Source organism: Mirounga angustirostris, unplaced genomic scaffold, assembly GCF_029215605.1.
Source record: "Mirounga angustirostris isolate CCGP_5_RB_7025 unplaced genomic scaffold, mMirAng1.0.hap1 SCAF_6, whole genome shotgun sequence".
Classification (NCBI taxonomy): domain Eukaryota; kingdom Metazoa; phylum Chordata; class Mammalia; order Carnivora; family Phocidae; genus Mirounga; species Mirounga angustirostris.
The window spans coordinates 24830533-24858077 of NW_026991714.1; the positions used below are offsets into that span (position 1 = coordinate 24830533).

The 27545-nt window shown below is 47.6% G+C and overlaps 1 protein-coding gene across 1 annotated transcript; it reads left to right on the top strand.

The window, feature by feature from the left end:
* Window positions 1-50: 50 nt before the first annotated feature.
* PM20D1 (peptidase M20 domain containing 1) lies at window positions 51-26448 on the top strand. The gene is made up of 13 exons (XM_045876942.3): window positions 51-277; window positions 4215-4301; window positions 5779-6011; window positions 6879-6965; window positions 8050-8183; window positions 8478-8597; window positions 9315-9390; window positions 9764-9825; window positions 10070-10148; window positions 12038-12109; window positions 17603-17771; window positions 20152-20251; window positions 21473-26448. The coding sequence occupies exons 1-13, from the start codon at window positions 109-111 to the stop codon at window positions 21594-21596; spliced, it is 1512 nt and encodes a 503-aa protein (XP_045732898.1). The 5' UTR covers window positions 51-108; the 3' UTR covers window positions 21597-26448.
* The last annotated feature ends 1097 nt before the right edge of the window (window positions 26449-27545 follow it).

Here is a 27545-nt window from a genome sequence, read left to right on the forward strand (position 1 = left end):
TTGGTCAGGCCTGGGGCTAGGGTGGGACTAAGGCAGTTGCGGGAATTGGAGCTGTGACAGGACGACAAACAAGAGCTTGTAAACTCCAGCTGCAGAGCGGAGAGAAGCATGGCTCCGCAGTGTGTCTGCGTGCTGGCTCTGGCGGCTGTGCTGCTGCTAGGTATCTCCACAGTCTCCAGATCGAAGGGCCTGAAGGGCCAGGGGCATCAGCGGGCGCCGCAAATGCCTTCTCAGTTCAGCCCAGGCGAGCGCTTCGCGATGAAGGAAGCGCTGAAAGGTGAGCCTGGTCCCCTTCGCCCAGCTATGCCCAAACATAAGTCCCTGTCCCCTCGGGCCAACCCGTGCCGCCCCACTCCCACCGCAGAGGGTCCATTACTGGAACTGGAGCCCAACCACATTCCCCAGACCAGCCCTAGCCCGAGTGCCAGCACCTCGTGCCCGGGCTCGGGGACGCCACTCTTGCCCCAGACCTGGCTTCTGGGGACTCGGGTGTTCCCTGCCTCTCCCGGAACCTTCTCTAGCTTCCACCATCACCCCTGTTGCCTTGGCCATCACCCAGCCTACCCCCTGCTTTGCCTCAGTATTGCAATAGCTTTTGTTTGTACTTTGAACCTTAGAAAGTTTTCACTTCTGTTAAATCTCTGTGATATCTTAAGACTAAATTATCTTAATCAACAGTGGAGGGAAATTAAATGAGCCTCCCCGGGGACCCCACAGCAAGGAGTGAGCACTGGGTGATAACATCTATCCCTTGTAAGATCCACCCTGTAGGATCCACCCAGCTGCAAAGGACTCCAAAAAGGGGCGTGACATGTTCCAAATTTCCTCTCCTAATTAACAGACCTCTCTCCCCTAGACCTCAAACCAAGGTTAAGAACTCATTTGCCTTCTCAGTCTGCATTTTCCGGGAGAAAAGAGGAAAAGTTCTGTTGAGGGCTAGATCCTCTGGGATAATGAGATCCTCCCCACCACCGGGCTTAGCCCTTTTCCAGTCTTTTCCCTTTCATTAAATAATGGATTAAAAGAAACTGCCTACATAAACATGTGCAGGCAGATGCAGGGACCCAATGCTAGCCCCGGTGATTGAATATAAATTGTACATGTGCCTGAACGATTGGTCTGGAGTCAGTGCAGAGCTTTTCCAAAGCACAGCACAAATAGTGAGTTCTCTGAAAGCCAGCGGGCAGCTGCTCACCCGAGAGTCTTTTCACCCAGAAGAAAGCAAAAGCTTTCTTATTTAAAGAACCCAAAGTAGGGATCTTATAACCACATGGCTATATGGCCTATATCTATTTGTATGGCATATATATATATATATATATATAGCCACATGCCTTGAGGCAAAACATTTCAGTTCAGATTTTGAGTTTATCTCCTATAGATTCATCTTTTTGAACCTTGACTTCCCCATCTATGTGGTGAGCTGTGATGCAGGCTCAATCCTTAGAAAAACTGATGTCAGGGAAGAATGAAGGGGGGGAAATCGGAGGGGAAGACGAACCATGAGAGACGATGGACTCTGAAAAACAAACTGAGGGTTCTAGAGGGGAGGGGGGTGGGGGGGATGGGTTAGCCTGGTGATGGGTATTAAGGAGGGCACGTTCTGCATGCAGCACTGGGTGTTATGCACAAACAATGAATCATGGAACACTACATCAAAAACTAATGATGTAATGTATGGTGATTAACATAACAATAAAAAATTTTAAAAAGATAAACGAAAGAGACCACAAAAAGAAAAAAAACAAAACTGATAACAGAGGTAAGCTTGTCTTGCAGAGGCCCTCCCTTGATAAATGCACTGCCTAGGTGCATTTGTTCTTCCCACTGTGGTTTGGGATATCTAATCAGATATTCTCATAATTTATTGCATTTCCCCTCCCATAGGTGTTTGCATATAGTAATGGATCTCTTTAAAGTGTAAAGCCTTCAGGGCTCAAAGGGATAAACCTAAAAGCAATTCAGGAACTAAGACATCTGGGTAAAGTAGATGAGATTATTTAGGACTGAGGAGTTTGTTTGGAAGCTTCTAAATCCGCCCCTTCCCAGGTATCATGTGCCCAAAAGGCTGACCCTGGCTGAGAGATCAGTGAGACTCTGGATGAGCCAGTCCATAAGGAATAAATCTACTCTCTGCACACAAAGCCTCATTCATGTAGGGACCCAGGATAGTGGGCTTCTCTGGTTCATCGAAGGGATGATGGTTTCATCGGCAGAGTAAGGCTTAGAAGCAATTTATAGCAGCTTCCCACTTAGGGTCAGGGTCCAAAATCTACTCCTGTCCACCTCCTCCCACCCCACCCCCATCTTGGACTTTATTTTCTTTTTTTAACTCTTTTTATTATTATTATAAAAGTTTCAGGTGTACAGCTTTATAATTTGACATCTGTATACAATTGAGAGGTGATCACCACCACAGGTCTAGTTACCCTCCATCACACACGGTTGACCCCCTTCTCTATTAACCACTAGTCTGTCCTCTGTATTTATAAGTTTGTTTTATTTTGTTTATTTGTTTAGCTTCTTTCTTTCTTTCTTTCTTTCTTTCTTTCTTTCTTTCTTTCTTTCTTTCTTTCTTTCTTTCAGATTCCACACAGGAGTAAAATCAAATGCTGTTTGTCTTTCTCTGTCTGACTTTTTGGTTAGCATAATACCCTCTAGGTCCATCTATGCTGTCACAGATGGTGAGGTTTCACTTTTTGTGGCTGAGTAATATTCCATTCTGTATATATATATGTACCATATCTTTTTTTTTTTTCCCAATTAAAAAATGTTTCCTTTATTTCTGGATAGGTAGTACATTCACATAGTTAAAACAAAACCCAAAATAGTGAAAGAGTCTGTGGGGGGGCGGGGCGGGTGTATAGGTCCCACCCTGCCTTGGTGGCCCCATTCCCCACCAACCACCACCATTTTCTCACCCCCACAAATACACAGAGGTAGCTACTTGTATTAGCTTCCTTTGTATCCTTCTGGAGATCTTCTGGGTAAATCCAAGCAACTATGAATATAGCTAATAGACCATTATATTTTTTTTAAAGATTTATTTATTTGTCAGAGAGAGAGAAAGGAGAGAGAGCACAAGCAGAGAGAGCGGCAGGCGGAGGGGGAAGCAGGCTCCCCGCCCAGCAAGGAGCCCAGTGCAGGACTCAATCCTAAGACCCTGGGATCATGACCTGAGCCAAAGGCAGACGCTTAACCACTGAACCACCCAGGCGCCCCACAAATAGACCTTTTTAAAGCCAGCATTAATTCAGCCCTTAACAGCACATTAGGCACAGTTCTGAGCCCTCTACAGTGTTAACTTGGTCCTCACAACAGCCCCAGATGTAGGTCTTAATGCCCAACAGAAAGAAAATAAAACAGGCAGAAAGATTAAGGAGCTTGCTTGAGTGACTGAGCCTGGCAGTTCACAGCAGAGGAAATGCAAATGGCCATATGAAGAGACGCTCAGCTGCCTTGGAGGTCAGGGAACTGAAAATGCAAACACCAACAGCATCTCATTTTTTTATCCACCCACAGGGCAAACTGTGCAAAAGGTGGGTAACTCTCAGCGTGTGGAGGTGTGTTCTGGCACTCACATGCCCTGCTGGTGGGAACATGAATTGCTCCAAACTTTTGGGAAAACAATTTGGCAGAATTTATTGGTGTTCAATGATGTACCATATCTTTATCCATTCATATATTGATGGACACTCCGTTTGTTTTTCTTATACTGGCTATTGTAATAATGCTATCGTGAACATAGGACTTTATTTTAAGAACCATATTAGGCTCAGTCAGTTAAGTGTCTGTCTTCGGCTCAGGTCATGATCCCGGGGTCCTAGGATCGAGCCCCACATTGGGCTCCCTGCGGAGTTGCTTGGAGTCTTCTCCCTCTCCCTCTGCCCCTCCCCCGCTGGCTCTCTCTCTCTCGTCAAATAAATTTTAAAAAAAGAAGAAGAACCATATTAGTCTAAACAAACCTGAAAGACCTGGGCTTAAATCCCAGTTCTGCTGCTTATTTCAGGACAGTCCTGAGCAGCATACTTAACCCCTCTAAACTTGTTTTCCCACCTTCAAATTAGAGAAAATAGCAGTGCCTACCTCATAGGATTGTTCTGCCCTCCACAATAAGATCCTGAATTTGAAAGAACTCTCTGTGCACAGAGGGCTGTGGGAAAACCAATGGTTGTTATCATCTGTAATCTCACATCTCTATACGCCCCTGACAGGTGCCATCCGGATTCCAACAGTATCTTTCAGCCCCGAGAACGTTAATGCAACAGCCCTGGCTGAGTTTGGAGAATACATTCGTACAGGTCAGCCACAAGCTGGCGTTGGGGGGCGGGGGGGCGGGGGGGGTAGAGCATAGCCCTGCAGACACAGTTCTTTTACAAGGAGATGAAGAAGCTTTTGTTACTGACCAGAGGACAGTCAAATTGCTGTGGGCCTATTTTGAGTTTACACACAGTGGGGAGGAATAGAAGCTCCCCAGGAGTCAGAATGGAGGCAGAGTAGAGACTAGATTTATTGGACCTTTGAAAAACTAAAGCACGTAGCTGTTGGGTTGGAGTTTGAACTCTCCCGACCTTTGCCCTAGATATGTAACAGTCAATAAATAAGATAGAATCAAAAGGTAGGATGAGGAAAGGAAATAAAAGGCACAGCATAAGGAATATAGTCAGTGATATTCTAATAGCCATGTATCAGGACAGATGGTAGCTCCGCGTGTGGTGAAGACAGCATCATATATAAACCTGTCAAATCAGTAAGTTGTATACCGAAAACTAAGGGAACATTTGTGTCAACTATACTCAAATTAAAAAAGAAAAAAAAGGTAGGACTAGGAATTCCTTCTTCCCGTGCAAGTTTCCAGAACTATACCCCATGCTCCTCCCAACTACCTCCGTACACACACCTACACACCTATGTACACACTCCACCCACCCAGGTCTTTCCCCAGATTCTTTACTGACCCGTTTCTGAGCTTCGAGGCCATCAGCAACTATGAGCTGCCATATCAGCCCCTCACCCCCACGTGACCCGAAGAAGGGATGGGTCAAGAAGAAGAAGGAGACTTGGGACTCCCTAGTCCTCATATGAAAAGCTCATGGAGAGTAGTGAGGCCCTCTTCCTAAATCAAAGAAAAAACACCCCCTCCAAAGTTGTCAGGGCTGGGAGGAGCTGACCTAGGTACAGCAAGTAGCCCCCTCTCTAACACTATCTGTAACCTGAGTGACCCTGAGAACATCCACACCTGGACGCAGAAGTGTGGCCTTGTGCTAGACAGGGCAATCTTCTCTCCATATGACACACACAGTAGGAATATTATTTTATATTATTTTTCAAGTAAAAAAAGGTCTTTCTCTCTTTCTCTCTTTTTTTTTTTAATATAAGGGTCATGTTTGGTTCCAAGTAATTTGGCTATTGGGGACTACTATATTTAAAATTTAACACACTCCTCATCGGTATAGCCTGGTAGCATATACTAGTGATAACTTATTACAGGTCAGACCAAGCCAGATCTTGATCTATCAGCTGTCACCATGATGGAATCTTGATGTGCCCATTATTACATAGTAGTAGCACATTAAAATATGAGGAAGAGGAATTTTAGAGATTGTCCAGGCAAATCAGGAATCACACTGTCTTTGTTCCAGAAGGCTTCCTGTAGGACGCTGCATGCTTTCAAAAAGGGGTACGGGGGTAAACATTTTCTATTAAATGGTAGGAAAACCAAAGGAAATTGTTAAATCTGGCTTTCTCTCTCCCTGCTTGTCATCCCTTTGTCCCTAGTCTTTCCAACAGTTTTCAAAACCAGCTTTATCCGGCATGAAGTCATAGGAGAGTACAGCCACCTGCTCACTGTCCGAGGCTCAGACCCTAGCTTGCAGCCCTACATGCTAATGGCGCACAGTGACGTGGTGCCCGCCCCTGACGAAGGCTGGGAGGTGCCCCCGTTCTCTGGCTTGGAGCGTGATGGCTTCATCCATGGCCGAGGCACACTGGACAACAAGAACTCTCTGATGGTCTGAAATGCTTTGTTCCATCTGCCCGGGGGCCCTAAAGAGTCACCCAGGATGAGGATCCTCAGCTGACCCCCCGGGAGACGGGAGGTTATGGTAGAAAGAACCTTGGCTCCAGGAGCCCTGGGTTCCAGCCACCACTTGGTCACTGTCCTTTTCTGGGTCTTGATTTCTCAGCTGTGAAACAAGGACTAGAGTAGATGATCTCCAGAGACCCTTTCAGCTCTGCACTGATACATTTATGTTTTTCTCCAGCTGGTAAAGGAGCTAAGCTTCCTCACCTCTCATCCCCCCAGGGCCACTTGAATTTGTTCTCTTTTTTTTTTCTCTCTTTTTTCTTTTTTTTTTTTTTTAAAGATTTTATTTATTTATTTGAGACAGAGAGAATGAGAGACAGAGAGCATGAGAGGGAGGAGGGTCAGAGGGAGAAGCAGACTCCCTGCCGAGCAGGGAGCCCGATGCGGGACTCGATCCTGGGACTCCAGGATCATGACCTGAGCCGAAGGCAGTCGCTTAACCAACTGAGCCACCCAGGTGCCCTGAATTTGTTCTCTTTAAAGAGAGTCTCCAGGGGTGCCTGGGTGACTCAATCATTAAGCATCTGCCTTCGGCTCAGGTCATGATCCCAGGGTCCTGGGATCGAGCCCCGCATCGGGCTCCCTGCTCCGCAGGAAGACTGCTTCTCCCTCTCCCGCTCCCCTGCTTGTGTTCCTGCTCTCGCTGTCTCTCTCTCTGTCAAATAAATAAATAAATTCTTTAAAAAAAAAAAATAAAGAGAGTGTCCGATGCTAGCCCCACCAGCCCTAATGCAGGCAGCTGACTGTCACTGATGCCCTGATTCTCCCTCTTCCCTTCTGCTTCTTCCCCCAGGCAATCCTGCAGGCCCTGGAGCTCCTGCTGAACAGAAACTACATCCCCCGAAGATCTTTCTTTATTGCTCTGGGCCATGATGAAGAGGTAGAGCCTCCTCCCCCTATAAACCATCTCTAGGACCTCTGTTTGGGGGCGCGGGGGGGAGTTTCACTCTAGCCCAATTTGCTCCCCAGCTGCAGGGTCTCCAGAATATGGTGTGGGAGGTTGCCAACTCTTGGGTATCTATGTGCCAGAACTATCTAAGGCCCTGGACCAAAATGCAGATTCCCGGACCCTGTGCCATAGATCTGAATTTGTTTTTAAAAGGTTTTATTTTTTAGAGCAGTTTTAGGTTCACAGCAAAATTGAGAAGGTGTAGAGACTTCCCTTACACCCACACCACACATGCACAACCTTCCCCATTATCAGCATCCCCAGCAGGGGGGTATTTGTTATAACTGATGAACCTACATTGATACATCATAATTACCCAAAGCCCTAGTTTACATTAGGGTTTACTCTTGGCATCCATTCTATGGGCTTGGTCAATTGTATAGTGACAGGGGTCCAACATTATAGTTTCACACAGTAGTTTCACTGCCCTAAAAGTCCTCTGTGCTCCACCTATTCATCCCTCTCTCCCTCCCCCAACCCCTGGAAACCATGGATTCTTTTTTTACTGTCTCCATAGTTTTGCCTTTTCCAGAATATCATATAGTTGGACTCATCCACTATATAGCCTTTTCAGATCGGCTTCTTTCATTTAGTGATAGGCATAGATCTGAATTTTTTAACAAACTCCCTGGTCATATCTGAAGCAGGTAGGTGTTGCATCAATGACACTTTGAGAAATATGGGTGTGATGGAAAGAGAACCAACAGGGAGCAAGGAATCAGTGTTTTATTTCCAGTGATGTCACCTACTTTGACCCTGGGCCAGTCACTTCATTCCATGGGTCCCAGTCTCTTCATCTGTAAAATGAGGGTGGTTTGGCTCTCCAGCTGTGACATTCCAGGGTCCTGTGAAGCAGGATTGTCTAGGCCCCTTGCCCTCCCCCTCCACCCCCACCCCCCCCAGGAAGGAGGCTGAGCAGGGAGGTTCTGGAGCCCCCAGCTATGTTGAATGGGTCTCCGTTCGCTATTGGAGGTCTGGCTAAGAAGGACTGTGGCCATGGGTTTAATGTCTGCAGGTGTCAGGGCAGAATGGGGCTCAGAAGATCTCAGCCCTGCTACAGGCAAGGGATATCAAGCTAGCCTTCATTGTGGACGAGGGTAACTTCATCTTGGATGGTTTCATTCCCCACCTCAAGAAGCCCTTTGCCATGTGAGTAAAGTACCCCACCCCCTACCTTGGAAGGTGTTCTCACCCCATGTCAGATGACCCCAGCGTGGTGTCTGTAAGCCATACTGAGGCAACTCTTTATTTTATTCCCCTGGCCCTGAATGTCAACCAGGTTTGGGCTCCCCTTTCCCTTTCTCCTCTAGTGTCAATTTTTTTTAAGCAGCATGAAGCCAATCTCCTAGACAACCAGACCACTGTGCAGGCAGACCTCTGGGCCCTTGGGACAATTCAAGGTGGGAGGAAGTCAGGAGGGCCCTCTCTGATCCTCTCCTACAGGATTGCAGTCTCAGAGAAGGGTTCGATTAACCTCAGGCTGAAAGTAAACATGACTCCAGGCCACTCCTCAGCTCCCCCAAAGGAGACAAGCATCGGCATCCTCGCAGCCGCCGTCAGCCGGTAAGCAACACGGGCCCCTCTCCCTTGCCAGACTCGGGATGGAAGACCTGGTACTTTCCCACTTTGAGTTTGAAGGGGCTAAGCTTCCTGCCCTGAAGCTGAGCTGAGAAGCCACGATGGAGGCCGCGGGGAAGACAGAGCCACCAGTACCCAGGCAGGGATTAGAGGTCAGAGAAGGATCTACCCTTGTTGCAAGCAAGAGCTGACCCATGAAAGCTAGGTGAGGACATAAGGGCTGCAGGCTGTGGGTGAGCACAGAAGGGTCTGTCACAGCAAAGCTTCCCTCCAGCTGGCTTTTCTTAGCAAAGTGGGAAGAAGTATATTAATTCAGTTAAAGACGTAACTGATTACCAATGCTTAAGGCTTTGTGCCAGGGGTCGGCATACAGCAGTGGAAAGAAACAGACAGTCCCTTTCCTCAAGGAACTCACAGTTAGCCACAGAGACTGATAATTCTGCTACAGTGTGGTAAGTGACATGAGAGTCGGGGTACCTGCTTGGACTTGGTAGACAGGGACAGCTTCTGCTGATGGACTAGAGGTGGTCCCGCTTGTGCGTTGAGGTCTCCAAACAGGTGGATCGGTGGAGGTGATAGAAGTTGAATAGGACACCTCCTGGCCAGACCTGTTGAAAAATTCTGTCTCCCTCCTTCTTCCCTTCAGATCGCTGATCTTTAATGGGGGTTGGGGAAGTCTTGAGAACTCCATTTCTCTTCCAGCCTGGAACAGACACCAATGCCGAACATGTTTGGAAGCGGCCCATTGAAAATGACGTTGCAGGAACTGGCACATGAGGTGGGAAAAGGCATCTCCCGTACTGGTCGTCTATGGCAGAGGAAGAAAGGGTGGCAGAAAAGTAGCTTCCAGAGTAGTAGAGAGGCCCAGTGCTGACCAGTGCTGTGCACATGCTCACCTATTTTCAGCCAGAGGCTGAGCCGAGGCGCAAGGATCTGACTTCTTCCCAGGGGTGTTGGTGCTTCTCTGAGACCCTAAGACCTGACACACCCAGGCACTCTTTGGGAGCTGGTTCCCACTCATCCTCACTCGAGGCTACCACTGAGGGCCCTCAAGGCAGATCTAAAGCAGGGAGAGACCCAGGCCTCGGTTATAGTGACCCTGTTATGCTGACCCCTCTGAAATCCTGCTGATCTCATTCTTTCCCTTTCAGTTCTCCTTCCCTGCCAATATTATCTTGAGCAACCTGTGGCTATTTGGGCCGCTTGTAAGCAGGTAAAGTTTTACCTTTCCTTCTTCTCATCCTCCAACCCAAACCTACCCAGTCCCCTCTCCTTGACTTAACTGGGCCTGACTAATCATCCCTTTGCCACCAGATGCTACATCTAATTCATATAGAGGATGTCCCTCCTAGTCTTAAAGATCTCCAAGATTCAGGAAAGTGGGTGATCTTCCAACCCGTTCTTTCTCCACGTTGGACAGTTCTTCCTAATGTCTGACCTTCATCCTTTTGCTTTAGGTTAATGGAGAGGAATTACATAACCAATGCGCTGGTCAGGACCACCACGGCACTCACCATGTTCAATGCAGGAGTCAAGGTAACATCTCCTGGATCTCCTCTACACCTTTTCCTCACTGTCCACCCACCTCTCCATCCTTTGGCTTTATCTCCCGGCCCCTTCTTCCTTCTCTGAATTCAATTTGAATAATAGGAAGGCCCAGTGCTGAACTGTTCAGTGATACCAGATGGGTAATCCTCAAGAGCAATTGTTCTAACTGAGGTCTACAAACCCTCTGAAACTGCTGGTCAGATTTTGTATATGTGTATTTTAGGAGGTGTCCATGGCCCCTCTCAGTTTTCTTGGGTCTGTACCCCTTCAAAAAAAACAACCCTGATACTGGTATGAAGGGGAGTTATTTGGGAGTTAATTTTTCTGAACAATACTCATTCAACATGTTAAATATTTACCTAGCATTTGGTCAGGTAGACTAAAGGTTCTAACTTTTCTATCATCAAGGATCTTTTGGTTATTCTTCACCATACTTTGGAAGATTGATCCACCTAACAGATTTAATGAATGATTAATGTATTTTCCCCTCGTGCTACCCTGAGTCAAAAGAGAGAAACTCGCCCACCATTTATAAAGTCTATAATAACATTTGTGATATATACAACACCTAAAGGCATATATTAGTCATTTCCCAAAACACATTAAATACTGGGTAATCTGAACAGACATCAATTCTATATGAAGTTCACTTGTAGAAATAAATTTCGAGTGAATTATTACTTTGATAGATTTTTCTTCTCCAAGAACTACTTTTTGGCAAATTGGTCTACTTCCAGTTGGATTGGCCATGAAGGGGCATCTCTGTTTAAAGGAACAAGCCACAGCCACCCTGGGTAGCCTGGACCTAGGCCTTTCTGAAATCTTGAGAGAAGTGAGACTGGTCCAGTGACTACCAGTACCACCAGCACTACTTTAGGGAGCGCCATGCACCTAGCTTACTGGGTGGCCTTGTGGAGCTCTGGTCACTTGGAGCGCAGGTTGAGTACAATGAATGGCACCTCAGTTAACCCCAGCATCACTGACAGGAGTGTCCAGTATGTCCGCCGGGCCCAAGCTGTCTTCACCAGCTGCCTAGAATGTTCCCCGAAATAAGAATACCGTGTCCTTGCATGTGAATGCCGTTTTATCTGTCCAGAATACTGTCACATTTGTCACTCCACTTGATCCTGCTCACAGCCCTCCTGGTACCATCACCCCAATTGCCAGTCGGGAAACAGAGGCACAAACAGGTTATAATTATGCAAAATCCCACAGCTAATTTGTAACAGCCCAGCCCTCCTGCCCCTGCTCTGGTGCTTTTTTGCACCATACCAGCTCAAAGAAAGAGTCAGAGTCAGGGAGTCTGTTCTCTCACGGCCTCTAAGGAAAAAATCCACTCAGAGCCTAACTCTTGTCTCCAGTTAGTCTTGGGTTCTTCCTGGGCGGGCAGAGAATGGAGTCAAATTTTGCAATTAGATGTGGGAAATCACCATCCTCGCCCCCTTCGGGGATCAAGCACAGCGTGATGGGGGCCTGCAGTGGCTCAGGGTGCCCTGTCCTGAGTGAGCACTAATGGCGGCAGGGATGGCCTGGGCGCCCCGGGAAGAGAGCGCACGCGGAAGACCGCCCAGGACGCTGCATGGGGTCAGGAGAGAGAGGTCTGCGTGGTCCCGGAGAAATCAGTCTCGCTCTGAGCAGCTCTCTGTGACCCCGTCCACGACCAAGAAGCATGGAAGTCTGGCCTAGTGTAGAGACACCTCTCTAGCTCTGAACATAACCACCTGTCAAGGGCCGCAGGAAGACAAGGGGCCCACCGAAAATGGAGCCCTGCGCCTTTCAATCAAATCGGCTTCCTCTTTCTCTGCTGGTGGTCGTTGGCCTTACCTGGGGCGGGGAGCACATGTGGCTCAGGCCAGGGTTTGTGGTTCTCTCTCCAGGTGAATGTCATCCCCCCGGTGGCCCAGGCCATAATCAACATCCGGATTCACCCTGTGCAGACTGTCCAGGAGGTGCGTGACTTCCGTTCCCAGCCACGGGTTCACAATCGGGGATGTGTGATGCTCAGGATCTGGGTGTAGTTGCCATCCCAGGGCTGGCCAGCCACCATTTTTCAACCAACATTGGTTGGTTCATTCAACAGCATTTGTTCAACCTTCTTCGGAGGTTTCCAGGAAGCTGGCTAGGATAGGAGACTTCTGGTTCATGGGAACTTTGAGTCTGATAAATGATAATATTAGTAGCAGACACATCCCACAGGCTCGCTTGATGTGTGGCACTGTTCTAAGGTATATGCATGCTCGTTTAATGCCCACGACGGCCCTATGATCATCCTTATTTAACAGGGAAACTGAGGCACAGATCAAAAAAGCAGGTAAGTGACATGCCCAAGATGACACATCTAACAGTCTAGCTCCAGAACCACCACACCCTCAGACCACGATCAAAATGATTCAGGATGAACAAACTGCCGAAGGACCAGTGCAGAGAAGGGGACTGTCACTGCCTTTGAGGATCCAGAAGTGCTTTCTGACCACTAGAAATTTGAGCTGTGATGTAAAGGACAAACAGGACTTTGCTAGAAACCAGGCATTCAGAGTCAGGCTAAAGTAAAGTAAGGCTAAAGAGGAGGACAGACCAGGCGGAAGTGGCAGGCAGTGAAAATGGAGTTGGAGCATGGGGCTCAGGGCCTTGCGTGCCGTGGACAGAGGGAACCGTGAGAGGTCTTCGAACGGGGTGGTGATGTCCTCAGATGTGCTTCTGGGGAGATGGTGCTGGTGGCAATGCAGAGGAGGTGCCAGCGTAGGAAGAGACAGTTGGGAAGCTGTGATAGCCTCTCAGGCAGCAGACCGAGCAGAGGTGATGGGGTGGAGAAGGCACGTGCCAGGGTAGGAGACATGGGTTCAGCAGAATGTCGTGTGTCATGGGTAAGGGGAGACAGAAAGGCGGGGGACAGCTCCAAGGGTTTTAACCTGCATAGTTGGCCAGGTGCTGAAGCCTTTAACCAAGATGAAGAGTTCAGGAAGTAGAGCACGTTCATAGAGAAGTATAATGGTTGAGAAGTTTGAGACGCTTATACATTATAAATAGGCAATTATAAATACCTCGGGTCTGGAGAGAGAATGAACTAGAGATACAGGCTGGAGTGTTATTAACATAAATGAAACCTCTAGAGTCAATAAAATCCCACAGGAAGGATGTATAAAATTAGAAGTAAAGAGGATCGTGGACAGCCTGGCAGTGGCCTGCTACAAACATCAATTTTAAAAATGATTAAAATCAGTGCGTAATTGCAAGCTGTGATGACAGAGAGGGACCAGGTGCTAGTGGAGGACATAACAGGGAACCAGACCTCGTGTAGGGTCAGGCAAGACTTCCCCGGGGAAGTGACATGTGAGCCGAAAGATACATGCTTGAGTAGCCATTGTGCAGAATGTTTGGCATCTGCAGGAAAGGCTAGCTTATTTAAACAGCAGGTTGAGCTAAAAAAGAGTTCAAAAGGCAAATCTAATCCTTCAAAAAATGATCTCAAGAGGCAACCCAACAACTATGGAATGACTAGTACATTCCAGAATTAAGCAGGGTTAAGGGCAGGTGGTGTTCCCTGAGTGTCTGGTGCAGATCCTCAAGGGTCAGCCACACTTAGACTTCTGTGGTCCTTTCTCCCTAAGTTCTTCACCCTGGAGGGTTTTGTTTCTCCTCACACAAGGTGGGAGGCACACCCCTCACTGCAGGGGGGCGGGGGGATGGATTGATGGCCAGCCCAGCGTCACCCAGCATTCGGGGGAAGCTGGGACCAGTGTGAGTCCTGGGCTCTGCTGCTTTTCATCGAGTGCCAACCTTTGTCCTCTCCCTGGAGGATCACGGGGCCAGGAAATCACTGAATTCCCCCCATTGAACTTCTTTCTACCAGTTTTTTTCCAGTCTCATTCCAACTCCATGCCCTTTCCAAGGGCTGTTTTCCACCAGCTGGGGCTTTCATCTCCCCAGCTTCTGGCACTCTTCCCTCCTCTCTGGTCCCCCACCAGAGTGGCCTTCCTTCCCAGTCTACTCATGAAATCCCTGGGCCCATCCCGCCTGCCTGCCCAGTGAGGAATGGAAAGCCTCCAGCATCTGAAAGCCCTCAGCACCCTTTTGTTCTGGTCCCTCCCTTCTCCCTGTGCCCCCTTTCCAAGCATCGGGTCCCATCCTCAGACACTGCTGGTCTGAAGGCCAAGGGTACAGGGCCTTGGGCTTGATCCAGCAGGAGCATGAACAGTTCCCAGAACCCTCTTCCTCCATCTCTAACTGGTGTCTCCCATGTCGTGGGTGTAGAGAAGTCTGCAGCACCTTTGTGTGAGGAACAGTCTTCAGAAATGTCATAGGCTACCCTGTAGAAGGTTTGTCCTGAATGGGCCTCAAAGAGTAAAAATAAGATCACTGGGAGATGTTTCAGGAAGCCCCCACTTGAAGGAGAGTTGGGGAATATGGCACCTTGGATGGTAATGAGCTTCTCAAGGGGTGAATGATGGCCACCTCTCTAGAGTGAGGTACAGAAGATTCCTTCCTTTCTTCATTCATTGCTTCACCAAGTGTTTACTAAGTGGCTACTATGGGCTAGACATTCTTCTAAGCACTTGGGAGAATGGTGAGCCAGACAGCAAAGATTCCCATCCTGATGGCACTGATGTTCTAGTGGGGAAGGGACAGCAATAAGCAAGTGATCAAATACATGACCAAGTTGATTTTTTAAGAGGCAAGTACCATAAAGAAAATCATAGGATGGGGGCGCCTGGGTGGCTCAGTTGTTGAGCGTCTGCCTTCAGCTCAGGTCATGATCCCAGGGTCCTGGGATCCAGCCCCGCATCGGGCTCCCTGCTCAGGGGGGAGCCTGCTTCTCCCTCTCCCACTCCCCCTGCTTGTGTTCCACTCTTGCTGTGTCTCTGTCAAATAAATAAATAAAATCTTTAAAAAAAAAAAAAAAGAAAGAAAATCATAGGATGTTGTGTCACAAAGTGACTGTGGGATGGGGGTTGGAACAGAGAGTCAGTCCTCTGAGGTGACATTTACCCTGGGACCTGACATAGAACAGAGACCTAGAACAGGAGCAGCCTCCAGGCAGCAAGGACACAGGCCCCTAATTTCAACAGAGATGAAATGTCACTGACCCGCCTCGTATATACTGTATCCCATGGAGGATATAAAGTATGTAAAATAAAAAAGGGAGAGGGGTGAGATGCTACAGGAAGCCATATCTCAGTTCCTTCTAAAGAAAACATTCATAACCCAGTTGTTCAAAGGCAGAATGGATGATAACACATGATGGTGAGCCTTCCACCACGGAAGCATTCGAGCACAGGCTGGATGACAGTCTGTCGTGGGTGTTATCCCCCCTCTCCCCCAGAGAGGCCTTGCCCTAAAATGGGATGGAGGCTGGACTTGCTAACTCTAACTCTAAAGTCCTTACCAGTGTTTTTGGTATCCCTTGTCCTTGCCTTCAACAAAATGTATCATTCACTCCAGGGAAAACATATCTACACATAAAGCAGAGGGAAAACATCACATTATGAGAATGCGCTGTAAGGGCTGTAGAAACTCAGAGCAATGAGAGACTGATGTGCGCTAAAGTAACCTTTGAGGTCCCTCTTACCGTTCGTTCACGAGTCCCTCCCCCTCACCTGTATGGGGGGGGCATTATCTCAAGAGTACCCCTTTTCATGACAGTGTCCCCTAGAAGCATGCTAGGAGCTGAGTCTGGAAAGGAATGAGGGTCCTATTTCTGGCTTAGAAACCACCATTGAGCCAAACCAAATTCCCTTGGGTTAGTTGGGGGTGGGGGTGGACAACTCACTTATCAGAGCTTATTTTCACTCCAGCACTTCTGTCCTAAATCCTTTAACACATGAATTAGTGCATAGTCTTGATGTACCTTCAACCAACTGGGAGGTTCCCAGTCATCCCTTATAAGGTGGGTTGGGACTATGCCTGCTGACCCCTGTCCCAAATTACTTGAACATTCCTGCCTCCAGAAACTGAAGAGGGCACACAGATGGGACCCCACCCTCCATGAGAGGCCACAAGAGCTCAGATTTCCCACTAACTCTTAGGTCCTGATGCAAGAGGAGGGGCTACCTTATTTCTAATAGGACCAGGAACATAAAAGGCATGCAATGGATGCTGGATACAAGAAATCTAAAAGATAAAGGGGCGCCTGGGTGGCTCAGTCATTAAGCATCAGCCTTTGGCTCAGGTCATGATCCCAGGGTCCTGGGATCAAGCCCCGCTTCGGTCTCCCTGCTCCATGGGGAAGCCTGCTTCTCCCTCTCCCACTCCCCCTGCTTGTGTTCCCTCTCTCGCTTTGTCTCTCTCTGTCAAAATAAATAAATAAAATCTTAAAAAAAAGAAAAAAGAAATTTAAAAGATATGAACCAATAAAAATAGAGGGAGTTGGCTCATGAAGTAACTTGGTCCAGGATTATACAGTTAGTGTCGCTGGGCTGGGTATCTGAACCTGGTCTTTGACTTCACAAGGATGTGCCTCCAAAGCACATACAGGCTGAGGTGGTGTAGAGCACGGCCCGAAAGGGGACAGTGTTCATTAAGATGGATTCCTTAGTGGTGTGGATTTTGAGCCAGAATTTGAAGGAAGGACATGAAATGGATGGAGAAGACACAGTGAGCAGGAGAGGGGCATGCACACAAAGCCTCAGCTATGGGACACCCCTCTAGGGCAGAGGCAGTTCCAAAGCAACTGCTGATCAGATGGGTCGAGACTGGTGGGGAGGGCTGGGGGGCCCCCCTAAGCCAGCCTCCTGGTCCATTCCCACATGTCTCCATGCGACCTGATCGTCAGGGTCTGGTCTACGTCCTGCCTGGGACCAGGACTTGTGCTGGATTCAGCTCTAGTTGTTTCAGACTGAATTTTCTAGGAGTTTCCTCAGGTTCCTTCCTGAGGAAAGGAGGCAAAGAGAAAACTTGAATACCAGTCCCCCAACTCCTGACTTTTTGTCTGTGTTGAGCTCATCTTCCTGGCTCCACGGCAGTTGGTTACAAACAGGAAGCAGGGATGCCCAGAGAGGAGGAAGAAAAGTGTGTGACCCTTTCCTCAACTGTCTGACACTGCCAGGTTGAAGTGAGGTCATCACATCTGTCACCCTGCCTCAAGATGGTCGTGTTCCCCTTTCTGCTGTGTCTTCTACATTCCACCCGGCCCATGACTCACAGCCTGAGAGGAAGGACACATGATTTCCTGATTTTCCAATTCCCTGCCTGCCTCGTGGCTGTAAGGCAAGCCTCCTGAACATTTAACTTCAGTCTACCGTGCTGTAGATTGCTTACCAGGAAAACCCAACTCTTCCATCTCCTACAGCCAGTCGGCTGAAATTGAGGTCCCAGTGCAAAAAATGAGCTCCCCTGTAAACTCCAAGGCGCTGCCTTGCTGGAGAGGAATCAGGGCTATTTCAATTCCTATGGTACTTGGATAGCAGATAGTAAGAACTCAAACTCCCTCTGTTTGCTCCCTCAAGGTCCTAGACCTCGTCAAGAACATTGTGGCTGACAACCGGGTCCAATTCCACGTGTTGACTGCCTTTGACCCCCTCCCTGTCAGCCCCTCCGATCATCAGGCCTTGGGCTACCAGCTGCTCCGCCAGACCATACAGTCCATCTTCCCGGAAGTCAGCACTGTTGTCCCAGGTAATGACTTCATCAGCTGTGGCTGGAGGTAGGTGGGGGCTAGAACTATTTCCTCTCTAATGTCTCCTGCCCCACCTCCACCCCAGCTGTTCAGCCTGGAAACATCTGGCTGCTTCCCCTCGTGATGAGACTAGAACTGTATTTTCCCCTCAGAGTGGAAGTCAAAAAGCAAACAGGAAAAGAGCAGAAACAATAAATTAGGTCAGTCCTGCCTGGGTCCTAGCTTAACCTAGGCCAGCCTCTCTGGCATGGAGGAAAGGATCAGCCCAGCCCAGACCCCCCCACCACACACACAAACACACACTCCTCTGGAGGAGCCACAGGAGAGGCCAAGTTTCTCCAAGGCTGGTTCTGATCCATCCTAGGATAACAGCTCAGCAACAGAGCTCAGAAATGCCTCCCTGCCTATACCATTGGCATGAACCCCCTTCCTCTCTCCCAGCCCAGACCAGTCCCAGCAGCAGTGCCTCTGTGCCCCTTCCCTAGTCTTCCAGCCTACCTTCCAAACCTATGCTGGGGAGACAGTGGTTCTCCAATTTAAGAGTGGAAGGGGATTACCTAGGGAACTTATTAAAATGCAGATTACCTGGACCCACTCCCAAAGACTCAGGCTAACCAAATCTGGAGAGGACCCCGGAATCTGCCTTTTTAACAAATCCCCGAGGGGATTCTGAGACCAGTTGATGGCTGACCACAGTTTGAGGATCTCTGGTCCATGATGTGAGGAGGAGATGCTCTAATTCTAAGACCAGGTTTTTCAAAATCTAGGTTTAATCATGGATTCCCTCATTTGCTTTTTTTTTTTAAGATTTTGTTTATTTATTTGAGAGAGAGAGTGAGAGCAAGAGCAAGCGGGAGGAGAGAGAGGGACAAGCAGACTCTGTGCTGAGCATGGAGCCTGAGGTGGGGCTTGATCTCAGGACCCTGAGATCATGACCTGAACCAAAAGCAGGAGTCGAGAGTTGGACACTTAACTGGCTGAGCCACCCAGGTGCCCCGGATTCCCTCATTTTCTAAGCGCATACTTCGGACCCACCTCTGTGCTAGGAATGGGCCCTTAAGGAGCATACAGTGATGTTCTGTATCCACAAACTCAGGTGTGAAACGGGCAGCCTTGTTTTTTAATCAACTTAAATCTGGCTGTAACTCCTCAGGAAATTCAACCTCAGGAACTGTTGAGGCCTCCAAGCACCCCCACCACCACCCTCATTTTGAATCAGGCCCTCGAGGTCTTTGGTAGCAACATAGCATGGGAGTCCCTTGGCCAGTGGTCATCGGTCCTTGCAGTTACCTTGGACATCCATGGCCTAGCTAGAAAGTCACTTCAGGTTGGAGATTTCCTCTGATTTCCTGGCCTGTTTGACTCTGGACCTAAGACACCAACTCCCTGAGCATACCAGGCAGCCGTCCCCTCTGAGGTCTGCCACCTCCTCAAACTCCTGCCACAGAGCAAGGGCTGGGTCTCCACTATCCTGACCCTCTTAGTCCCCGATTCTTCTTTCTTGGCCCTCAAAGACTCCCTGAGCTACCCTCTCCCTTCTGGGGCAACCACCATAATCCCATTAACAAGGTTAGGCCTTTACAGAAAAAAGATAGGCAGACATCAACTGGTAGAAATCCCCAAAGCAAGGAGTTTGAAGGGCCTAGTTACCCATTTGAAACCAGGAGTGGAAAATGGAACAAAACACAAATTAACATCTCAGATCATCCCATCATTCTTTAATTGGTGCTTCAGAGGGTCTTTTCTCAGAGAACACTCCCACTGGGGACAAGTCCCAGCCCTAGCTGGAGCGTGGGGTGAGCTGCTACTACCTTCAAGGGAGCAAGACACTGAGACTATCCTGGGACTTTCTTAACCTGAAGTTTGACTCTTGGAAGACAAAGTCATCCTTCAGAGGATGAAAATAACGGGAAATTATGTTCTACTTTAAGAGGACTGCATTTTATAGCAGTAAAGCTCTCTGGAGGGTATTCATTTCTGAGCTAGGGTGATATAAGGAGAGCTAAAGCAATAAAGAACTGATATCTAGATTTCTGGAGTGCTCAGTTTCTGAAATAGCCCAGCTAAGGGTATAAAATGAAGGTATTGGCCCCCCTGGTCATCATGAAGAGAGGACACTTCAGTCTGGACCATTCAAGGGATAACTCACTAATGTCCTGGGGAGGAGATTCCATGCTTCTGGTTGAAATTATGTTTTAGTAAGGTTTTGAGAATGGGTAGCTTGAAGGACAAAAATTGGTAGCTGTAGTCTCCCAAGAGGGCCCAGGTGACATTCTTATTGACCCAGAGGTCCTAACTTTCCAGTCAGCCCACCTCCCACCACTACCTTGGCTTGGTGGCTCCCATAAAGCCCCAATCCTCTTGATTTTCCCTGTCTAGGCATTTGTATTGGCAACACAGACAGCAGACATTATACAAACCTCACCACCAGCATCTACCGGTTCAACCCTCTCTACCTGCATCCTCAGAGCTTCCGTAGGTGAGTGAGTGGAACAGATTTGAACAGCAAGGGTGAAGGAGGAGATACATCTGACCCATCCCCACCCCATTCTCCTGCCAGTCCACAGAATGCGGGAAAGCCAAGGTTTGCACAAACTAAAATGAAGACATTATTGAGCCCAACTGGCCAACTTTCCTCATTGTCTTAGAGTCTTGCCACTCCCCAGAATGTATGGGAATTGGCCACTACTTTTCTGGGATGGAGATAATCAAATGATTGGAAAGAACCTGGTAGAAGTAGGACCCTTGGGTGTGACCCCCCCCCTTTGGAAGAGTACTTACCCTCTGGACTTCATTTTCTCCCCAAAAAGGGAGACTCTAGACTTCTCAATTACTACTCAGTGAAGTCCAGACCTCTATGTGGTCAAAGGTGGACACATGCTTTGAATTCTCAGAAGAAAACACACTATAGGAATCTAAGACATGATCACCAATTTTAACTACTATGTGTGAATTACTACTTTGTGGGTGGGTTCTTCAGCAAACTTTTAGCCCTGGGGTGTGTGTGAGGTGGGGGGTATTGCATTCCATTTATCTTTCTGTTCCTTATCATACCCAGACCTGATTTCCCCACCAAAAGTCAGTAGCCAAGAGAATGAAAACATTTGAATATGAGCATAAGCACATGCTTCATGGGTTTTGTTTGTTAACTGGGGCAGCAGGTTGCTACTCTCTATTTCCTCTATCTTTGTGGTTACGTGTATGGTTCGGTTGTGTGTTGCGTTGTGTGGAGGCAGATCGTGGGCACAAGATCTGATAAGAAGTTCCCAGGTAAAGTACAGGCCCCACAGGGACCCTGGGCAGTCTCTCTCCTTTTGTGCCCCTAGTAATGTGGGGGCCGGGGGGGACTCTGGCCTAAGAGAAAGAGAATTCAGAAGATAATTTCCCCTGAGAGGAGAAATTATCACATAAGATTCCTGAACAGGAAATGACTCTGAACTCCCCAGGATTTTATTATTATTATTATTATTATTATTATTATTATTATTATTATTATTATTATTATTATTATATTCCCCGCACTGTTCTCTGCCATGGGGCTGGACCCTGGAGAGACGACCTCCGTGTCATATGAAACCTCATTTCTTACCCCTGGAGGGTCAAAGGCTTCAGGGGACGTGGGATGGGGGGTGCTCTGTAATACCACTTCCGCTACAGCAGTTGGCTCTCTCCTCTCTTCCCCAAAATCTCTCTCACTCAGCATCCACGGAATCAATGAGAAAATCTCAGTCCCAGCCTACGAGACCCAGGTGAAATTCATCTTTGAGTTTATCCAGAACGCTGACGCAGACCAGAAGCCAGCGCCTCATCAGCACGAACTGTGAGGTCGAGGAGCCAGCTGGATTAGGGGTGCCTGACCCCAGCCATGATTAACCCAACGGGGAAAGCTCATGTTGATGAAACTTTGGGTCAAAACCACTTGGTGATCCATCACCCACCAGCCTTACTCACTCCTGAAGTCACCAAAGATCAAGGCCAAGGGGTAGGGCAGGGCCGGCAGGAACCTGGCTTCTTCCTCCAAGCAACTGCATCCCTCAGCCGACCAGCATTTACTGCCTTCTTGTCCCGATCTCAGAAGTTACCAGGCTTGTTGGTCTTACACTGGTTATTTAACTGCTCCTTTGTAAAGACCTGACTTGACAAATGCAGATTTGGAAAACCTCAACCAGGTTTTACCTTCTAGAGGCGTGTAATTTCGGGCATGCTCGCCAGGCTGCCTTCTCCATCACTGATATATTTCTTTTTGCTGTAATTTCCTTTCTTGTCCTCCCCCTTGCCTTGGATTTTTTAGCTGGCCCTTCATCTCTCCTCTCCTGCCCCTGCATCCCTCCCCCTGCATCCCTCTAATTTATTCTACATCTGGAGCAGAACTTAGTCAAACTGTGATACTACCGTAATTACCACAACAACCGGGTCAAATAAAGTGAGCCATGTAGCATCAAGCAGTCACTGAGAGGTGAAACTGAGGCAGGGGACTTTGCAGGCACCCCAAACCTCCTGGTTCTGGAGGCTGGAGCCTAGAGAAGAAAGCCTCTGCCCTTGGGCTCCTCCCAAGGGCTCCCTGGGCTTTGCTCCCTCCTCCCTCCCCTGTCCTGTCCCTGCCACCCTGCTGCTGCTGTCCCACCCCAGGAGGCACTAATCTGTGGAAACATTTCCCTGGCACATCCTATAGGCTGAGCTCCCAAGAGAAGCGCACTCATGATCCTGCCTTGCAGTGAGGCCCAGGACCAGCAGGGCTCTGGCATCAAGTCCTGGTTCTGACCTCTCAAAACGAAGTGGCGGGTATGGGGTGGGGGAGCAAGGAGGAGCCTGACTTGAGGGGCTCTGCCCCAGGGGGTGGGCAGAGGAGGGGCAAGCTACTCTGCCTTAGGGGACAGCAGAGCCCCTGTCCTCTTTCTCTGGAATCCAACCCTGAGCATATTTGAATCCGCTTAGTAGCTGCCAGGTAGAGGGCATTGGAAGGCAGCCTCTCTTGGCTCAAGGCTGGGAGCTGAGCTTTGTGAGTCACAAGGGAGTTGGGGTCAGAGAGGGAGACCAGAGGAGCTGGGACTTGAAGACTCCCTCTTTTTTGCCTCACCAAAGACCTTTCGTGCCTTCCTGGGGTTTGACAGCAGAAGGCTCTTTTTCCCACCTCACAACCCCCATATCCCCAATTCCTTACCTCCCTCTGTGCCCTTGGCCGTGAGCTCTTCCTTGGAGCTTAGGCTTAATGGAAAGAGTTAGAAACAGTGTGGGGATTATTTGAGCTTTTTCGCTACTCCGCCTAAGATTCACATTCCTTCCCTCACCCTCCCTTTTTTTGGCCAATTCAGGACTTATTCAGCCTTTGTTAGAGAGGGTGAGCTGAAGAACAGACAATCTTTCACCTTCGTACAGAGCTGTACAAAGTGCTTTCGTACACCTTATTTATTTCATCGGAGCTCCACGAAGAAAGTAGTATTACCCCTTCTTACAGAGAAGGAATTGGTCCTCAAAGGGGTTACACACCTAGCTGGGGGCAGATCCAAGCCCATGTCACCTGGCCCCAAATGCACCATTGTTCCATGGTCCTAATTAATAATGGAATCTACTTCCCAACCATTATCTTAATCCTCACAACAGCTCCAAGGTGTTAGTGTTCCTATTTTATAGATGAGGCAACTAAGACCCAGAGATTAAGTAATTTGCCCAAGGTCGTGCAGGTGTTGGGGGCAAAGTCTCTCTGAGTCCAAAGCCTGTGCTAAGAGTACTGAAGAGGAAAGAAACTGAGACTCAAAGAGGTCATCTGCCCAAGATGCCATAGCTCTTAAAGGGCAGCCCCAGAATTCAAATGCCAGTCAAAAATCCCCAAGTCCAAGTTTGCAATTGCACCACACTGCCTGCCCCCAGAACCTCTGATGTGTAGCTCATTCATTTCGATCCAAGGAGATCTCAAGGACAAAGTCTGTTTTACCATTGGCTTTGGTTCTTAGCTCAAGCTCTCGCTGTTCCCCTGGCTGACCTCTCTCTATTCACACCTCTCCCTCTGTCTGCCAACATTCCTTACCACCCCCACCCCAGCTTCTGGGTTCAGCTTTTTTCCCTTCTCTGAGTTTGGGGACAGCAGGGTCTCTAATAATCCTTGGGATAACTGGGAGAAGACTGAGTGGGGACGTTGTCCCCACTGGGTCTCACCACTCTCCTCTAGTGCCAGAAAGGATAGTCTTTCCAGACTCTGGAGTGGGAAAGAAGGCCCTTGAGAGGGAACAGCTCCAAATCCCGGTTTGAAGAATGCAGACCTTCCAGCCCTGTGGCCCTTGAAGGCTTCTGAAAAGAGTGGCTGAGAGTGCTGGCCAGACCAGGACAACATGAGCTCTAAGACTCTGAGCAGAAAGGGACAATGAATCTGGAACTTTCCTCCACCCCTACCTGCATCCATCTACCACTCCCCAAATCCACCTTGAAAAAGCTCCTGCTATAAACCTACATCCCATCAGGGATTTGGCTCAAGCTTCTTACTCACACCTCACTCCCTGAGGTTGGAAGGAAGACAAAATAGTCATAAGCAAAGAGGCTGGGAAAGGAAAGGAATAAAGTGTGGCTGGAGTCCCTTGGTGTTGAACCCGGAGTCCCTTGATGTTGAACCCGGGATGCTAAAAACTTGGCCATTCTGAATCCAATATTCTCCCCCAGAGGAGATAGTAGAAAGACACAAAGTCTGCATTCATTTTTTTTTTGAAAATTTAAATCTAAATAATTCTATAAAAATGAAACTACTTGCAGTTTTACTGTTCAGTGTCCACGTAGCTGTCAATAAAAAGGATAAGTATCATGCTTCATATATGTTACATCCAAACCTACAAATATAAAAATGTAAGAACAATATAAAGTGTTTAATACCAAAAGATATTCCTCAGCCACCATGTGCAATGTTGTAAATACTACACTAGCTCATGACTACGTCCAGAACCAGAAATTGGAACTCAAAGAGGAGTAAGAAAATGGACACTCAGCACTGCTGAGAAAGAACATGTCATGCAGGAATCCGTTGCAGTCATGCTATCAAGAGGAAGGATTTGACAAGTCAATTTTCTTTTCTCTTAGCTAAGCACTTCAACAGCTCAGTTCCTCCCTGCACTCCAAAGCCATGTTGCATCTCAAAAGTTCACAGGGACAGGACCTACCCATCTTCAGGGTGTTTACGTGTCTTTTTTTTCCTGAAGACATAAGGCAAGCTCTGTAGGGAAGTATTTCTCTGGGGCCTGAACTGTGTTAGTCTCAGGAATATGTGTGTGGGGTGACACACATTCAGTGCTCTGCACCAGCACTGAATCCCAAGTGGCAGAAACATCCTTGTTTTTGTTTTTAAATTTATTTGAGAGAGAGAGAGCATGAGTGGGAGGGGCAGAAGGAGAGAGAATCTCAAGCAGACCCCGAGCCAAGCCTGTTGCCAGAAGCAGGGCTCCATCACACCACCCTGAGATCAGGACCTGAGCCAAAACCAAGAGTCACACTCTTGACCGACTGCGCAACCCAGGCACCCCGGGTTTTGTTTTGTTTTTTTTTGTTTTTTAAGACTTTGTTTTTCAGTAATCTCTATACCCAATGTGGGGCTTGAATTCACAACCCCAAGATCAAGAATAGCATGCTCTGTCGACTGAGCCAGCCAGGAGACCCACCCCTGGGTTTTTAATAGATTTCATTATCTTGTTTCCTCAGAAAGTGAAATGTAGACTTACCATATGAGCCAGCAATTCCACTCCTACATATGTACCCGGAAAAACGGAAAAGAAGTACTCAAACAAAAGTTTGTACACAATAGCTCATAGCATCACTATTTCGTAGTATTCAAAAGGTAGAAACAACCCAAATGTCCATTAACAAATGAATGAGATAAATAAAATATGTTATATCCATACTATGAACTTTTTTTCAGCCATAAAAAGGAATGAAATACTAACACACACTACGACATGGAGGAACATTGTAAACATCACGCTGGATGAAAGAAGCTAGACGCAAAAGGTCACCTGTGGCGTGGTTTCCATTTATATGAAATGTCCACAATAGGGAAATCCACAGAGACAGAAAGCAGGCTAGTAGAGCTGGGAGAGAGGGGAGTAAATGTTTAATGGGTAAAAGGTTTCCTTTTGGGGTGATGAAAATGTCCTGGAACTAAATAAAGCTGATGGTTGCACAACACTGTGAGTGTACTAAATGCCAATGGATTGTATGTTTTAAAATGGCTCATTTTTATATGTGAATTTTACCTCAATAAAAAAAAATTTTTTTTTAGGTATTTAGGAGGTGGAGTCAATGGATGGCACTTGGTGATTGATGGGTAGTGGGGAGGTTGGGTAGAGGAAGGCATCAAGAATGACTCCCCGGTGGCTGACATGAGCAAATGGGAGGTGACTTCATTTACTGAAGAAGGAGCAGATATCTAGGAGATGACAAGCTCCATTCTGGATATCATGAGCTGGAAGTGCTGAGACATCCAAATCTAGAGCTCAGAAGAAAAGTCTAAGACAAAGATATTTGGGAGTTATCAACCTAACATCATAAATTGACAGTGTGAGAGTGAATGAGACTCACTATCTGAGGGTCTGATTGAGGAAGAACTCAATTTGAAAGTTTAAGTTAAAATGTCAAAAGACATATCTGATAAGGAACTGCTATCCAAAACCAAGGCCAAAGACCTTAACAGACTGGAGGGGTGGGGGGAGGGGGATGGGGTAACTGGGTGATGGACATTAAGGAGGGCATGTGATGTAATGAGCACTGGGTAATATACAAGGCTGTTGAATCACAGGCCTGTACTTCTGAAAACAATAATACATTATATGTTAATTAATTGAATTTAAATAAAAAATGTTTAAAACAAAAGACCTGGGGTGCCTGGGTGGCTCAGTTGGTTAAGCGTCTGCCTTTGGCTCAGGTCATGATCCTGGGGTCCTGGGATCAAGTCCCACATCGGGCTCCCTGCTCACTGGGGAGTCTGCTTCTCCCTCTCCCTCTGCCTGCCGCTCACCCAGCTTGTGCTCTCTCTGTCAAATAAATAAATAAATCTTTAAAAATAAATAAATAATAAAACAAAGGACCTTAACAGACACCTCACCAAAGAAGATATGTAGATGGCAAATAAGCATATGAAAAGATGCTCCATATTATACATCATCAGGGAAATGCAAATTAAAACAATGAGATATCACCACACACCTATTAGAATGGCCAAAATCCAGAACACTGACATCACCAAATGCTGGTGAGGATATGGAGCAACAGAAACTCTCTTTCATTGTTGGGGGGAATACAGAATAATATGGCAGCTTTGGAAGGCAGTTTGGCAGTTCCTTACAAAACTCTTACCATAGGACCCACCAATCGCACTCCTTGGAATTTACCCAAAAGAGTTGAAAACATTTATCTACACAAAGACCTGTTTCACAATTGCCAAAACTTGGAAGCAAGGAAGATGTCCTTCAGTAGGTGAATGGATAAACTGGGGTCCATCCACACAATGGAAGGGTATTCAGCACTAAAAGAAACGAGCCATCAAGCCATGAAAAGACATGGAGGAAGCTTAAATGTGTATTATTAAGTAAAAGAAGCCAGTCTGAAAAGGCTACACTGTATGTTTCCAACTATAGGACATTCTGGAAAAGGCAAAACTATGGAGACAGGAAAATAATCCGATCAATGGTCGTGGGGAGACAGTGTTAGGAATAGGCAGAGCACAAAGGATTGTTAGGGCAGTGAAAATACTCCGTATGACACTATAATGATAAACATACCATTGTACATTTGTCCAAACC

What these genes read in the sequence shown, in the direction of transcription:
- PM20D1 (XM_045876942.3), top strand. Translation starts at nt 109, where the DNA reads ATGGCTCCGCAGTGTGTCTGCGTGCTGGCTCTGGCGGCTGTGCTGCTG. An exon ending in ACAACAAGAACTCTCTGATG is followed by an intron (nt 6,012 to 6,878) that starts GTCTGAAATGCT and finishes TTCTTCCCCCAG; the next exon opens with GCAATCCTGCAGGCCCTGGA. An exon ending in TTTGGGCCGCTTGTAAGCAG is followed by an intron (nt 9,826 to 10,069) that starts GTAAAGTTTTAC and finishes CTTTTGCTTTAG; the next exon opens with GTTAATGGAGAGGAATTACA.